General features: G+C 39.5%; 1 protein-coding gene across 3 annotated transcripts in view; it reads left to right on the top strand.

The window, feature by feature from the left end:
• SLC16A9 (solute carrier family 16 member 9) overlaps nt 1-17309 on the top strand; it is a 54252-nt gene that overhangs the window by 20153 nt on the left and 16790 nt on the right. Inside the window, exons 1-3 of one of the 3 annotated variants that reach the window (XM_059397457.1) lie at nt 3268-3349; nt 9124-9212; nt 15015-15158. In XM_059397457.1, the coding sequence (XP_059253440.1) occupies nt 9128-9212; nt 15015-15158 (229 nt within the window). In that variant the 5' untranslated portion in view covers nt 3268-3349; nt 9124-9127. Of the gene's footprint in view, nt 1-3115; nt 3350-9123; nt 9213-15014; nt 15159-17309 lie in introns of those variants that run through there. The other 2 variants (XM_059397456.1, XM_059397458.1) reach the window with 2 other exon arrangements.

Genomic DNA, 17309 nt, shown 5'->3' with positions numbered 1-17309 from the left:
GCTTAGAAAGACCTGTGGTCAAAGAAGACTCTGTTGAAACTGTAAACCTGACATGGTACAGGGACATAGGAAGTGTAGATTAAGTGGGAAGCCTTGCGGGGGCAGGGAGGTGGAGATTTGGCCCTCCAAATCCATTGCCATGTAAACTGTTTTAGAACTTTGGAAGAAGTAATATTTTCAAATTCTTTGAAAATATTACTTTGATTAAAAAAATTTAGTAAAAATTAAAAACAAAAAGAAAAATCTCACTTGTCAATTTAAAAATCCTTCCCCTGTCCCCCAAATAGGCAGATATAATCAAAATAGTGCATGAACCAAGGATGATTTAATCCAATAATGCAAGGGTGGTTCAAGGTAGAAAAATAGAGTTTTAGGGGTGCCTGGGTGGCTCAATTGCCTTAAGCCTCTGCCTTCGGCTCAGGTCATGATCCTGGGGTCCTGGAATTGAACTTCACATCTGCCTTCCTGCTCAGTGGGGAACCTGCTTTTCCCTCTGCCTGCTGCTCACCCCTGCTTGTGCTTTCTCTCTCTTTCTGACGAATAAAGAAAGGAAAAGAAAAGAAAAGAAAGTACAGATTTTATTACATTTAAAGTTCTATGGAAGAGATCATAATCATCTCCCTGTGCACCAGAAATGCCTTTGATAAAACATAGTAAGCATTCTCTATAAGAACACTCAAAATTAGGGAAATAGATATATTTTCTTAATTTTGTGGAATAAATTGATTTAAGCCCCAGAGGCAGCACCTTGGCATTTGAAGGTGTTCTAAGTTAGGAGCCAGAGACATACACCCTCATTATTTGACATTATCCTGTATACCCTGTTTGATGCAAAGGCAAAAGAAGGAAATCTGAAGTGTAAAAATTACAAGGTAAAAATGTAAAACTATTACTGTTAGTAGATGACTGTGGAACTTTATTGTATTATATATTGTATATACCCAAGAGAATTGTCCAAGCATCTAAGGCAAATGAGAGAATTTAGTAAGGTAGTGGGACACAAAATTAACATACAGACATCAATAACTTTTACGCACAAAAGCCAAAGAAATAACCCCAATTATAATATTAGCAAAAAGAATAGAGTACTTAAAATTACCTTAAACTTAATAATTAAACTAATGTGGTAATGGTGAGTGAATAGGCACAGAATGGAAAATCCCGAAACACACCCGGATATACATACCCAAGAACTAGGTAGGAATTACAGATAGCTTTTCATCTATGAGATGACATACAACATTCAGGGAAAGCTGAAAAATGCAAGTGAAGTCTATAATGAAATACTGTTCTACAGTTACCATATTGGCAAAAATCCAAAAGTTTATGACACACGGCAAATTGCCGGGCATGACGTAAATTGGTTTAATCCCTTGAAGCCAATTTTGTAATATTAGTTACAATTACAGTGTACATAGCTTTTGACTCTGCAATTCCTCTTTTAGGTTTTACCTAACAGATACGCATATATGCAAAAAGATATATGTATATGTAAGGTTATTCACTGCGGTGTTGTTTTCATTGTAAATCACAGGGAACTAAGAGAATTAGTTAAGAATTAAGAGAAAGCCCTATACTGAAACACAGGGCAGCACAAAGAAGAGAATGAGGAAGGTCGCTATGCATTGATGGGAAAGATCTTTAGGATATTTTCCAAGTGAAAAAAAGCAAGACATATACAGATACATATGTATATATGTACATATATATCATGCTATTTCTCTGTGTAAAAAATAGAGGAAAGCTATATTTGAGTTAGCAATATATGCATAAACAAACTCTAAAGAAGGATATAAAAGAAACAAGAAGCACTGGTTTCCTGTGGAGGATATGGGAGTTAGGTGAGAAATAGGTAGGTGTGGATTATATACCTTTGGTCCCTCTTTTTCATTCTTGAACTAGATAATAATCTAGGTAATAAACAATAATATATGATAACAATAGCCAAACACCTCAAGAGACTAAAAGGCTGTGTAATGTTTTGCTTATTTGGTAACTAAATAAACAGTGTGCAACCATATGGTGAGATACTTTGTGCTTAATTAAGAAAAAAATGACTAGGGATGCTGTCTATGTATTGATAGGGAAAAATCTTGGGGATGTTAAGGGCATGAGACAAGGTTTGGAATAGAATGTACAATATGCTATTTTTTGTCAAAAAAGAGGAAATTTCCTGTACATTCGTGGAGAAAGTCTGGGAGGATACTCAAGTTGGTGGGTGTTATGATGTACTACCAGTTCCCCTCCAGACTCCCTTTGGGACTGAGAGATTCCTTGCCCTAGCTGCACACAGTGCTGTTGGCAGGGTGCCTTCAGCTGACACCCCTACAGAAATGATTGCCTCATTTGAAGGGAGCCCCCTCACCTATGGTCATGCCCACTCCCTGGATGGCCTGAACCCGGTGAATGACCAACATGGGAGTGTGATGGGCCAACTCTCCGTGCTAACTCTTCAGAGCAACTCTGAAGGGCATCCCAGCTTTAGAAGTCCCCTTCCTTGACACTACATGGCTGCTTATCTTTTTTCCTCTCCGGCCTATTACCTTCCAATGGAAAAGAATAGTTCTAAAAAACTTTCTTCTTACTAAGAACCTTCTTCCTGGGGAAGCTAACATGTGGCAAGAAACCAAACCTGGTGAATGGGGACAAGGTGTTCAAACTGTGCCTTTTTGCAATTAAAAATTTTCTTTTGAAGCATGTGGATGTATTCTTTACTCAAATCAAGAGTAAACATTTTAAAGTTAGGGCACCTGGATGGCTCAGTGGATTAAAGCCTCTGCCTTCGGTTCAGGTCATGATCTCAGGGTCCTGGGATAGAGCCCCGAATCGTGCTCTCTGCTCAGCAGGGAGACTGTTTCCTCCTCTCTCTCTGCCTGCCTCTCTGCCTGCCTCTCTGCCTGCTTGTGATCTCTGTCTGTCAAATAGATAAGTAAAATTAAAAAAAAAATTTTTTTTAAGTTAACTTGATATGTCAGTGATATTTTATGCTTTTCCATGTGTATTTTTAAAGAAGACTTTTATGACTTAATTTAGGAGGAGATATTTTTAATCCAAAATACTGTGCCCTACCACACTCTAAATATGTTTTTCTCCTTTTTTTTTTTTTTCCACTTAGGACCTACAGAAGAATACTTCCTTGATCTCTTACCTACGATGGAATTTAAAAAGTCACCTGATGGTGGATGGGGCTGGGTGATTGTGCTTGTCTCCTTTTTTACTCAGTTTTTGTGTTATGGATCACCGTTGGCTGTTGGAGTCTTGTACATAGAATGGCTGGACATCTTTGGTGAAGGAAAAGGAAAAACAGCCTGGGTCGGATCCCTTGCAAGTGGAGTTGGCTTGCTTGCAAGTAAGTGGATAAATGCATGCTTCTCCTCTGTCCCCTATCGTTGAATTAAATTTGCGACCTCACTAACACTGTGCAAGCCATAGAAATATATATATATATATATATATTTTAAGTATAACATATTCCCTGCTTTCATTGAAATTTTAGTACCTTTTCACTATAATAAATCTATGTGAAAATACAGGGATCTGGAAGATTGTCATTCATCTCTTTATCCATTTATTTGCTGTTATATGCCAGTCAGTGTGCTAGATTCTGGATATAAAAAGATGAACAGTAAACACACTGTTCCTGCCCTTAAGAGACTCACAGGGAGATGAGGGCACAGATCCAGGCATGTCCAGTGAATGCTGGTAACCAGAGGACCACGTGATGTTGGGCAGTACTAAGCAGATCCTGTATAATTCAAAGTTAGTTCTCTGCCATTTAGGCACACTGTGATCAAATTGTATGAACATCATTTGTGTCCCCTTTATAAGAGAAGTGTGACATAGCAAGGGGTTGTCCCATCTCACAATGGTGATGCTATTCAGAATTCTAATGCAGTGTTATGCATGATGTGATGTAATATATTTGTCTTCAAAGGCTTTTTATAATGTCTCCAAGAGTAATGTTCTTCATAAACATTTATATATGATATAATGTGATTCCTGTCATCTTTAGAAAGAACAATAGAGGGTTTTAATTTACCTTTAAAGGATGAAAATCATATGACCCTTCTATTTCTGAAGTAATAGTTTGAACTCTGCAGCAGTGTTTAATGATCATGTAATTTACTTGGAACTATCTAAGCACAGGTGTGCTAGGATGGTTTGGGGTCAGTTGCCCCGGAGTCTCTTCCTATTGCTATGAAGTTGACGTGGTTCGTTGAACAAATCACAATCTCTGTTCTGTGGGAACATAGGGAGAAAATAAGGACATTGGATGTGGTGATTTGTAAGGTAATTTTCAGCTCTGAAATGATTTCATGAAAACAAAATAAACTAGCTGTACCTTCTTTTGAGTATGTTGTCTTTCCTGATCTCTAAAAGGGATTTTTTAAAAGATTTTATTTATTTATTTGAGAGAGAGAGAGAGAATGAGAGAGAGAGAGAGCATGAGAGGGGAGAGGTTGGAGGGAGAAGCAGACTCCCTGCTGAGCAAGAAGCCCAGTGCGGGACTCGATCCTAAGACTCCAGGATCATGACCTGAGCTGAAGGCAGTTGCTTAATCAACTGAGCCACCCAGGTACCCCTAAAAGGGATTTCTCAAAACAAAACAAAAACATTTGCTTCCAATTAATGTATTACCTTGTTAAACTAAAAGCAGGACTTGAAAAACAATCCTGGATCATCTGGTCATGTCAGATAAGATAACTAAACATAACTAAACAAATGAAAATAATACTGTCATTATGAACTCAAGAAAAACAGGAAGAGTTTGCTCAAGATTTGTTTGAAAGAGTTTTTTAAAACGCGGATTGTTTGCAAAGCTGTCAAAGTACAAAAGGATGATAACTGATATGTTAATATACGGGTTTGCAAGTACTGATTTCTTGAAAATGATCAGGTATGAAGAGGAAATAGTTTTTTTTTAATTTAATTTAATTTATTTTTTCAGTGTTCCAAGATTTATCGTTTATGCACCACACCTAGTGCTCCATGCAATACGTGCCCTCCTTAATACCCACCACCAGGCCTTCCTTCCACCCCTGTCCATCCTTCCACCCCCGTCCCCTCCAAAACCCTCAGTTTGTTTCTCAGAGTCCACAGCCTCTCATGCTTTGTCTCCCCCTCCTATTTGCCCCAATTCACTTTTCCTATCCTTCTCCTAATGTCCTCCATGATATTCCTTATGCTCCACAAGTAAGTGAAACCGTATGATAATTGACGCTCTCTGCTTGACTTATTTTACTCAGCATAATCTCCTCCAGTCCCAGCCACGTGATACAAAAGTTGGGTATTCATCCCTTCTGATGGAGGCATAATACTCCATTGTATATATGGACCCTATCTTCTTTATCCATTCGTCTGGTGAAGGGCATCTTGGCTCTTTCCACAGTTTGGAGACAATGACCATTGCTGCTGTGAACCCTGGGGTACAGATGGCCCTTCTTTTCACTAGATCTATATCGTTGGGGTAAATACCCAGTAGTGCAATTGCTGGGTCATAGGGTAGCTCTATTTTTAATTTTTTGAGGAATCTCAACACTATTTTCCAAAGTGGCTGCACCAACTTGCTTTCCCACCAACATTGCAAGAGGGTTCCCCTTTCTCCACATCCTCTCCAACACTTGTTGTTTCCTGTCTTATTATTTTGGCCATTCTAACTGGTGTAAGGTGGTATCTCAATGTGGTTTTGATCAATTTCCCTGATGGCTAATGATGAACATTTTTTCATGTGTCTATTAGCCATTTGTATGTCTTCTTTGGAGAAGTGTCTTCTGTCTGTCTTCATGTCTTCTGCCCATTTTTTGACATGATTATCTGTTTTTTGGGTGTTGAGTTTGAGGATTTCTTTATAGATCTTGGGTATCAGCCCTTTGTCTGTGGTAGGACAGAATTTTTTAATGTTCTCCGATTAGTCACCATTTTTATTAGCAAATACTAAGTTAAACAGAAATGTCATTACTTCATCTTCCAGCAAGGGTCAGGGATGATGAAAATGATATATACCTCAGTTAGCACATACTCAGAAAACAAATTTTTTCACAAAGTCTGTCCAGGTAGGAGTTGAGGGTTCAGAGGAGCTGAGAGCTCCTTAGGGATGGATGGGGCCCTGGTTGTCAGAACTCAGGCTGAGACTCAAAGTGAACTGCAGCTCTGCACTTACTCCAACTTCCCTCTGCTTCAAGGGCACCCCGTTAATCTGTAGGCAGGACCAGCTACATAATTTGCAGGCCCCATTGCAAAATAAAAATGCAAGGCCCCTTGTTAAAAATTAAGAATTTTGAGACAACAACAGCAGAGGAGTCAATCAAGTTTACTCTCTTCAACCCTCAGACATTCTAATTCAGTCAATCTATGATGGGGCCCACATACATGAATTTTTGTAAGCCTGAAAAGTGATTTTCAATTGAGAGCTACCATTGGCTTAGACCCTCTTGACTTAGATTTCAATCTTGCCCTTCTTGAGAATTCTCCAATGTATGATTTGCTTTGACTTATTTGTAAATGGAGCTACTGTAGGTTTCTGCTTGGTTGTAGCACCATTCATGCTATATAAAACATGAAAAATAATGTCCACTGACTCTGATTCTGGTGAAAAGAAACCCCACAAAAATGGATGACCTTGCATCTTTTTGATAAAATATAATGTATACATATGTATATATATATATATTTACATTCATACGTTTTTTGGTAAAGATGGGATTTATACACATACATATGTGTATGTGTGTGTGTATTTGCTTTTAAATTCAGGAGTGTATGTAAATTACTCAAGCTTGTCTAAAAAGGCAATTTCCTACCTATCAGTGCAGTGGGGTGGGGGGAGGAGGGGTCGTCCTGGGCGTCTTCATTTTAACTAGCTCCCCAGATGACTATGATGCAGGCGGGCCATATTATATCTGAGAAACATGAGTCATTGCCTTTACCCAGTTTTGTCCAGAGAAAACATAGAAGATGTCATCCTCAGTTCTGTGATCCAATGTCTGAAGCTTTATAACTGAGCAAGGCACAGAAGAGTAAGTACTTTTGCCAAGCAACATCTAAATTCTGAGGTTCTTGTGCTTGTCCTTTAACGTTCACTAAGCACCCTTTTATGTGCTTGGCTCAGTATCAGCCGCTTTCACTTACTTGATCTTAGTTGATCCTCCGAACAATGCACCGATATAGGCATTATTGTCCTTAAGATATAGAGCCTAAGATGCCCACACAAAGATGACGCCCAAGGCAAAGCACATTCTCTAGGAGGAATAGTGGTCCCCCAGGCTCCAGTTTTCCTAACGTGTTCAACCCATTTCTTCATCTTTAAATTGGGGACAATAAAGTATTACCTTCTATGATTGTTGTGTAGAATAATGGAGATGGTGCTTGGTATGACTGAGATGCAGGTGCTCAACAAATATTAGCTATTAGACGACAAGAATCAGCCACAAATAAAATTACTTTAACAAGCAATTCAGACCAAACTGTGGAAGCCGCAAAAGAAAGGGACCCTTCAGAATGAGAGACAAAGATATTTCTGGGCTATGGACTGGAGGGAGACTGGAACTTTGGTAAGATTGTACCTGAGCATCTCAAATGTAAAGGCCCACCCCTTTTCTCTGGCAAACCTAGACTTGGACAGTAGCTAACAGTAGAATATTCGAACCATGCAAGACATGCACTCCTTTACTTCACACTCTTCATCATCTTAATTCTTCATTCCTTCTCTTTGAAACTCGAGCAGTTGAGGGGAAAATACTTCTTCCTCTCGTCTGAATTACTTGCTTATCCAGATGATCCTTGCGTTAAAAAAAGCTGGGAATTGGGGTTATATTGTAAACGAGCTCACCTCCGTTACACATCTCCTCCGTGCTCAGGATTCAAAAGCTTATCCTCTGTGCTTATCCGGGATTTTAGTTTCAGGGAAGAGATAGAAAAAAGGCTTACTGATAATTTCAGACTTCGAAAATGCAAAGGCAAAGCAATGTCTGGAGTTTTATAGAGATGGGTTGTTAGATGGAAGGCTGTGCATTGTGGGCTGACAGGGAGAAGGCCATCCACACTGACTCCCTCTATGCAAATGTCTGCAGCCTGCACTGCAGGTACGCCAGGTAGAGTAAATCCGGCAGAAGGAGGCCTTGCATTGGGAGATGTGATGGTCAGCATCCACCTGGGTAGCCTGTATTCCCCAGTTAGTCAAACACCAGTGTAGGTGTTATTTTAAAGGTATTTTACAGATGTGCTTCAAGTTCACCATCAACTGACTTTAAGTAAGAGAGATTATCCTCAATAATTTGGGTGAACTTGACTCAGTACATTTAAAAAGACTTAAGAGCAGAAATGAACTTTCCCAGAAGAAATTCCGTCTTCAGGCTGTAGCTTCCGCCTGTGCCAGAGAGTGTCAAGCCGCCCCTCCTGGTGGCCTGCCCTATGGGTTTTGTACTTGCCTCGCCGGGTCTCACAATCGCATAAGCCCGTTTTTTGCAATAAATTTCCCAACACACATCTTCTGGTTCTGTTTCTCTGGTTGAAATGTGACGGATACAGGAGGGAAGGAACTTAACTGAAATCAGGGGCTCTCACGGCCCTGCATTGTTTTCAGATGAGCTCAAACACTTTTCCTTTAGACGTCATTCTTCAAATTCAAGAAGGGTGGGGCCGTTTTTCAGGCAACAGTGTTGCTGAAACAGCAGGGAGACCTTTTGTTCTCTATTTTTGTGCTCTAAGCAGATTTAACAGTCTCTCCCCTCCCTTTTCTCCTTAATTTCTCCAAAGGCCTGCAAACTGATAATAAGTCAATAAATCTATGCTCAGCTTAATAGTGACTCAGCATAGCCAGTTGGGCTTGCTGAATGAGTTGTGAGTGCAGGCAGAGTGGTGTTAGAGGATATCTGGACGATTTTACTCTCAGGCACTGTTACTCCTTCAAGTAGGACTGAATTTCTGCCTCCTGCAAGGGTTCTGTTGCATCGGCCAGTTCCCAGGATGCTAGGCATTTCCAGGATTGGTGAGAATAACTCCAGGTTTTGCTTAAGCTTTCCGTGCTCTTTATAGATCAGCAAACCAACCAGCAAGCAAAGCAGCTGTATGCATGATCAAGAATTTGAGTGGGTTTGGCTCCTTAGTGCCTTTCTCTTCCTTTAGGGAGATGAACTTGAAATTCTGGTCTCAGCAGGAACCAGGGATGAGAACCTACAAGAGTTTGCTGGGCTCCCTGCATTGTGGGTATCGGGGTAAGACTTTCCTGGCTCAGTCATCTGCTCTCTTAGGAAATGCTTGCTCTGCTGCCAGCATACAACCTGGTTACAGCTCTGGTTTTTTTTTGTTTGTTTGTTTGTTTTGTTTTGTTTTGTTTTGTTTTTCCCTCACTGTGCTGTCAGCCTACTTACGGCTTCAGTGCAGTAGGCCTCACCATCTGACCACTCTTGGGATTCTGAAACTTTTTAGGAGAAATAAGTGCATGGAAGTGATTTGTTTCCCAAAAGGCATGCTTTCTTTCCCAAAGCTATCTTATAATAATGACAAATTTGAAAACCACATTATGTTTCAGTCTTCCTCCATTTAGAATTTTCATCCCTTTGTTGATATAAGCACATTTTAGGGCCCAGTTCAAGGCTTTTTTTTTTTTTTTCCCATGGCGGTCTCCCTTTTCTGAAATCCCTAAACACATGATTTGAGCCTTTCTTTCGGTGCCTCTTATCTGTGACCTTGGTTTTATTTTATTTTATTTATTTGACAGACAGAGATCACAAGCAGGCAGAGAGGCAGGCAGAGAGAGAGGAGGAAGCAGGCTCCCCGCTGAGCAGAGAGCCCGATGCGGGACTCGATCCCAGGAACCTGGGACCATGACCTGAGCCGAAAGCAGAGGCTTTAACCCACTGAGCCACCCAGGTGCCCCATGACCTTGGATTTTAATTGAACACTTGTGTGTTTATTTTCTCTTCTGGGGTAGGTCTTATATTGTGTGTCCTCCTCTCTGTGCTTCTGCCATGATAGGAGACTCCAGGGCTGGGCTGTCCAGCACAGCTGCCACCCACCACATGTGGCTACTGAGCACTTGAAATGCAGCAAGCTCAAGTTGAGAAGTACTCTAAGTGTAAAAAATTCACACTGGATTTCAAAACCTTACTACAAAACAAAAGAATTTCAAATGTCTCCTTAATGATATTGCAGTGTTGAAATGATAAGGTTTTAGATGTATTGAGTGAGATAAAATGTATTACTTAAATTAATTTTACCTCTTTTACTTTTTCTTTTTTTTTTTTTAAAAGATTTTATTTATTTATTTGACAGAGAGAAATTACAAGTACACTGAGAGGCAGGCAGAGAGAGAAGGAAGCAGGCTCCCCGCTGAGCAGAGAGCCCGATGCGGGACTCGATTCCAGGACCCTGAGATCATGACCTGAGCCGAAGGCAGCGGCTTAACCCACTGAGCCACCCAGGCGCCCCTCTTTTTATTTTTCTAATGTTCCTACGAGGGAGTTTAGAGTTCCATATGTGGCTCACGTGTCCGCGTCCTTGTATTTCTATTGTGTAGCGTTGCTCGAGAAGACACTTGGTAAATAGTGAAGGGATGACAGTGAGCAAATATTTAGTTTTTCGTTTAATGAATGCAGACCTAAATATAATGTTACCAACGTATTTTAAAATTTTAAGAAATATATTCTTCCTCCATGCTAATTTGAACAGCCAGCAAAAATGTAGCTCTGTTGTTTCTTCCTAAATTACCCTGAGGGCTGAAGGAAACAATTTCACCACTCACTTGTAGATCGTTCCGACTTCCTTATAATAATTCATTCTTCTCATTTTCTTAATTCACCCGTGATCATAACAAAACGCTTTTTCAGTTAGAATTTTCACTTTCACTTCCTTTTTTATTCCCTTCATTGGCTGAAAATTACCTCAATCAGTCTGATTTGCAGATGACTAGTAACAAATTATTTTATGTTTTTAGTTTCATTTTGTACTGACGAGGTTGCAGGGCTCAAAATCCCATCCTTATCTTGCTCACTTTCTTTGCTCCTTTCCTCAGTTTGTAGGGTTATTTCCTAACATACAGGTTCTTACTTTTTTTGAGTGAATGTGTCCCCACTGTGCCAAAAATGTTGCTAGAAGAATAGAATATCTTTAAGAGCCCTGACTACTGTACGCTAGGAAGGAGAGAGCTGTTCCCCTCTTAGTGCCCTGCACCGCCGTCTACCATCCTGAGACCATTCTGTGCTGACTGGCGGCTCCGCCACTTAACATTTAGCCAAGGACTAAAGGACTTTCAGTTCTCCCAACTTGTCAACATTAATCTCCCAGACAGAATGTAGTAATAGTAATAATGTCTCCCAAACACCAGTATACACACAGTTGTAGTTTCGAGAAACATTTTCACTGAAGGCAAACTGAATATGAAGGCATTGATCCTTGGTGTGTATTAGCTTCCCACTATCTTCTCACGCTTTTCCATTTTATTTGCAAATGATATATTCTCACGATTTCCTTATTAAAAGATTCCTTCTTTCTCTTAAATGAAATGGCAGAGATAATAGACGGCTGTTGCATTTTAAAAACTGACTTTGCTTGTTAAAAACTGGCACACAGACGATGAAGCTTCCTTCTTCCTTTTTTCTAAAATTTTACAACTTTCCATAGATGGAAGCACTGGCTCATATTATGAGTTAACTAACTTTTGTTCCAGAGGCGCCTTCTGTAAAGTACAAGACCTGAAGCGTTAAAAGTAATCTCCCCTGAGAGTTGTCCTTCCATTGTATTTATCTCTTGAAACTCGTCCAGCACTGAGGAGTACTCTATGGTTTCTCATCTTGGGAAACTTGCCTGCTATTACTGAGAGCTAAACACATAAGTGTGCCATGTCTTGCAGCTGTGACTTAATGGTCAATTCCAGTTATACTTTGCCCTGATTGTTATTGATGAAATACGGGACTGCTGTGGTTTAAATCCATATAAACAGAATCTAGAAATACTGTGGTTCTAGAATGAGAATAAAATAATTTGCTCTGAACTTTTAAACACCAAAACAAGCATGGATGTTACATTTTCATCTGCCATAAATTCATAGGAACTCTTAAGCTGTAAGATATTAACAAATGTACATTGGCGTTTTTATTAATATTTTGATTTTTAGGTGTCAGTTGAAATGCTTCTCAGTTGGGAAGAATGCTAAGCTGACTTTGGCCTTAGCCCTCTCTTGGTCAAATTGAAGGATCTTTCTGAGTTCCAGTTTTATCATTCTAAAAATGTGGTGTTTGGACTCTATCCAAGGCCTCTTTCAGCTCTAAAATTCTGTTTTAAATCTCTGAGACCAAGATATTTTTCTAAGTAAACAGCAGATGGCAGTATGAAAGTAGAGAAATTTTTAAAAACGAGTTTTCAATTTGCTCTTTTCATCAAAGAAATTCTGCTCATGTCTTCCCTGAGCTTTTTTTTTTTTCAAAGATTCAAGTATTTAGACCCACATGGTTTATGAACTTATCACATAACTGATAATAATTATGTACTTTTTAGCATGTAATAGTCACAGTGTAATTGTACATGCTATTAAATTATTACCCTTCATCCACACCCCTAGTTTCCCATACTTTGCATCTCCTCGTGGAGTTATCATGCTTCAAAGAGCATAGATTTAAAGTCTCACTTTGAGGATGGAACTTGAAACTTTCCAGGTATGCCAATAATAATAATCTCTGTGTTTTAGTTCCTTTGTGTTGTTGAATTTGTTGACACTAACTCTCAGTGTCAACGAGGCTGGTAAACAACTCGGAAGGATCATGCTTTTATGATGTCACCCATCCATTTACGAAATTTGACCCTTAAAATCATTTCTATTTTTGAAGTGTCTAAGTATTTCTCATTGGGTATACAGAGAGCTCAACTATTGGATAAGTTTGGTCTTTCAAGTGGGTTTTCCTTTTAAAACAGTGGCACGGAGTATTCTCTTCTGTGTGGCGTATAACTGTATCAGTCTGCCCTTCCGTAGTGGCTTTCACAGAAGGCCTGAAAAGTCAGGGGCCAGTTCATGACCAGGGAGAAATTTGGGAGAGCTGTGTGTTTTGAGAGCTCTGTGGTATCTCAATGGTCATATCCTGGTCTTAAGTATGCACTTGAGAGATTCTCTGGTATTAGCAGGAATGTTGGACTTGGGGTGGCTGGATCCTGGCTCTGTCACTTATGAAAGATATATATACAGAAAAGTGTGCATATCATGAGTATAGCTTGGTGAAATTTTCACAAAACAAATTATACTCATGTAATAAGCACATTCACATCAAGAAACAGAACGTTGGTAGTACCCTGGAAGTGGGGCTATGCCCCCTTCTGGTTAAACTTCCTACCCATTACCAAAGATAACCATTATCCTGACTTCTAAGCATAGAGTAATTTCACCTATTTTTGCAAATTATGCAATTATACAAGGTATTCTTTCTTGTGTTGACTGTCTTTCTCTCTCCATATGTTTATGAGATACTTCTGTTTGTGTAGCTACAGATCATTCGTTCTCATTGCCATATAATAGTCCATTGTATGACTATACCAGAATTCACTTCTGTGTTCTCTTGCTGATGAACATCTGGGTTTCTAGGCAACTCTGAATTGTTCTGCTATGAACATTACATACTTTGGTACAGGAATTTCTTTTGAGTATATACATAGAAGCAGAATTTCTGGGCTATACAATATGCTATATTCAGCTTCAGGAGACAATACCAGCAGTTTTTAAGAGTTCTGATCCTTTCCTATCCTTGCTAACACTTACTGTTGTCTGTCCTTAGCCATCCTGGTGACTATATTTTTTAAAAATTGGGAATAATAATTTGTATTTTGAAAGGCTGTTGTCAACTTAATTAAGATGTATTTCTCTTTGTTTTTAAATCCTGGGCTCTCTCTTCTGCTATGGGCTTAGACAACCTCTCTGAGGCTTGGTTTCCTTCCATGTAAATGAGACTAATGGGCTGAATAATCCTTAATGTCCTTTCATTTCTGATAAGCTCAGCTCTGTAGTTGTAGGTGCTTTCTAGGTACACTTCTAGTGGGAGAGAATTTTACTATCACTTAAATCCCATTACTTACCATGGTTATCCATGTCACCCACTTTTCCATAGAACAGATCCAGGTAGTGTCACCGTTACCTGTCACTCAACAGTGTACTTCCTCTCACAAATTCCAGGTTACACATAGACTGTAGGACAGTGGTACTGATGGACTCTTACTGGAATGGGGGGGGTGCTTCTCCATTTAGCCTCACCTGCCAGAATATTCTCTAGGAAATGAATAATCACCCCTGCATCCCTCTATAGGGTCATGATTGGTTGTGTTCAGCCAGTCATCAAGCTTGTTTTCCTCATCAGTGTATGATGAGGGAAGTTTAACCAGGGGGCAAATGCAGGGGGCAAATGCAGGAGGCAAAATCCTCAGCATAATATGATGGATAAGATGCTGGACTCAGGAATCAGACTGCCTGGGTTTTTACGTCTTCTTCTGTTACTATTCTGGTGGCTGCTGCTGTTCTCATCACTGAAGAGCTGGCAGTGACTGGGGACATCCTTGGGTCAGGCCTCGGGATCAGCTTGACATCTATGCTCTCATTGGTCATCATGGTAACCCTATGAGGTGGTACTGCCATTACAGTCATTACAGTCATCAGATGAGGAAGCTGAGGCACAGAGAGATCAGAACAGTTGCCTGAGATCATATTGCCAGCAAATATTAGAACTCGAATTTGAAGAAGGTCTGACTCCAGAACGCCCATTTCTTAACTCTGTGGCCTTACTATCCGGAAACTTTAATTTCCTTATCAAAAAATGAGGTAGTATCTACCTTCCTGGGCTGCAGTGAGATTATAATGAAATGTGATTGTTTATATGAAGTATCTCGCAGAGTGTCTGGCGTGTAGTAAACACACGGTAGCTGTTTACTTTAGTGTTATTGTGTGATGGAAGGAATCATTTTGAATTTATGATGGGATGGAACTTATGATTGTGGGAAGGAGGTTATTGTTAAATAAGTGAAGGTTTCATTTATTATTTTAGGTCCTGTCTGCAGCCTCTGTGTCTCCTCCTTTGGAGCAAGACCTGTGACAATCTTCAGTGGCTTCATGGTAGCTGGAGGCCTGATGTTGAGCAGTTTTGCCCCCAATATCTACTTTCTGTTTTTTTCCTATGGCATTGTTGTAGGTAAGAAACCTGGTCACTATAATTTTTCTAAGATTCAAGAGTTCAACATCATTTTACCAGGTTTATGCAGGAGGCTTAACCTGGTTTATTATTCAGTTAATATGCAGCATGAAAATGATGGAAAATAATTTACTTTCAGTGACATGTCACCAAAAATTACTGCCTTAGTAACATGGTCTGCCCAGTGAATCAAAATATTTGAAAGCATAAACATGTTTTATCAATGCACATTATGTTCTCTTGCAAGGCACAAGAAGGTTTTTCATTTCAGCACAGCACAAAAAAGGCAAGGGGCGGGAGCAGGAGACTAACAGCGCTTCTCACTGACTTAGGGAGTGGTCCGTTTCATATTGGCCGGTTCAGCAGGGCTCTGTTGAGTTGTTTGTGTTCCAAACATCCTGTGCTTCCAGGGCCCATATCGCAAAGTTACCACAGAAGTAAAAAGTGGTTTTTAAAACATATTATTATTATTATTATTACTATTACTATTATTATCATTATTATTATTAATTTTTTAAAAAGATAAGACAAGAGTGAAGAGAAACTGAATGGTGGGGAAAAGTGATGATGATCCTGGTTACAGGAGAGGAAAAACAGAGGGCTCGGGAGCCTGCGAGGACATTTTTGGGGCAGACGCCTTTGGGATGTATTATACTAATTGTATTCAATGTTCAACCTCATCAGATTATTCCTAGGGGCTGTCGTAGGGAATTTGGAAAGATGATGCCAGCTGCCGAAGTTTTTCTTAGTGTCTGAAAGAACCTAATTTTGTTGACGAGTGATACTCCTCTTTTTCACTTGGGACTGTTTCCTGAATAATACATAATAGAAATAAGAGCAGCTAATATGCACGGAGTACTTCCTATGTGCCTGGCTCTGTGCTGAATTCTTTCTCTGACCTCAGTTAATCTTCACAAGAACTCACATTACAGAGAGGGAAAGTGAAGCTCAGAGAAGGGAAATTACTAACTGAAGCTATGTAACTAGGAGATTTGGGGTTGAATCCACTCAGTTTGACACCAGATACCAATCTCTTTCACATTTTTGTAACTATTTTTGGTGCTTTTCCAGTCCTTGAAGTCTATTTTAAATTTAACTACATACTCTAATACTGCTGAGACCTGAATTCCATGTTAGTTCTTTGAAAGCATGCAGTACATTTTTGGTATTTTATATTTCCTGGTGGTTAATATAGTTTTGGACTGTGGGTACAAGTACATTAGTCTCTTGTGTAAAATCTGAGAGTTCCACTGAATAATCATTTTGCTTTATTGTCTAAAGTCATAAAAATAAAAATGGAGGTATCTGTGTTTACACATGAATATTGGATTATTCTTTTTAGGATAAATCCCTTTTTACGTAGAAAATTGAATGATGATGCCATTAATATGATTTGGGCTTTTTCCCCAAACTCTGGACTCCACACTTAAATTTTCTTGGGATTTTCCTCCTCCACATGGTTTCAAGGTTAATCTAGGCATACGAAGGTGTTACAGACTTAAAACTGATGAGCAGTGAGTGATACCATAGTATTTGCATTACCTATAGATAAAAATAAATTTCTAAGAAGAAAAAATCTGTTTACATGTCTAAGAGTTATATACATTTGATTGTTTTGGAAGAATATCTAATGATACATAGAAAGAAAAAGACAATATTAACTAACTCCCATAACTAAGATATATAGAAAGAAAAAGACAATATTGACTAACTTCCATAACTAAATTTCAATTTCTCTAGCAATGGAGGGAGCTTTATCACCTGTGAAGTTATTTTTGGTTTGGCATATGTTGTTGGAACCTTTTGAGAGCTAACTGTGCCCCCCACCCCCACCTCCATGAGACCATGATTTTCAATTAATTAGATAGGACTTGAGATTTGTCTTGGCTGGTGATGATGTTATAGGTCTCTTGGCTTTCTCTACTATGATAACTCTTACCCCGTTGGCCAAGGAACATTGTAGAGGGTTATACCCATCACCATGATTGGGTGAGCCAATGAGGAACTTGGATGGGTCCATGGACTCAGTGGATCCATTGTGAGCCAGACCCGGGCCATGATCCTAAGGCCATGTAAATGCTTGAGGACCCTGGTTAATATTGCCAGCTCATGTTCTGTGTCCAACCATGGTCAAAAGGTATCCCACTTTCA

The sequence above is a fragment of the Mustela nigripes genome, chromosome 4 (assembly GCF_022355385.1).
Source record: "Mustela nigripes isolate SB6536 chromosome 4, MUSNIG.SB6536, whole genome shotgun sequence".
Classification (NCBI taxonomy): Eukaryota; Metazoa; Chordata; class Mammalia; order Carnivora; family Mustelidae; genus Mustela; species Mustela nigripes.
The sequence above is the reverse complement of the archived record's forward strand: the minus strand, read 5'-3'. Positions and strand labels throughout refer to the sequence as shown.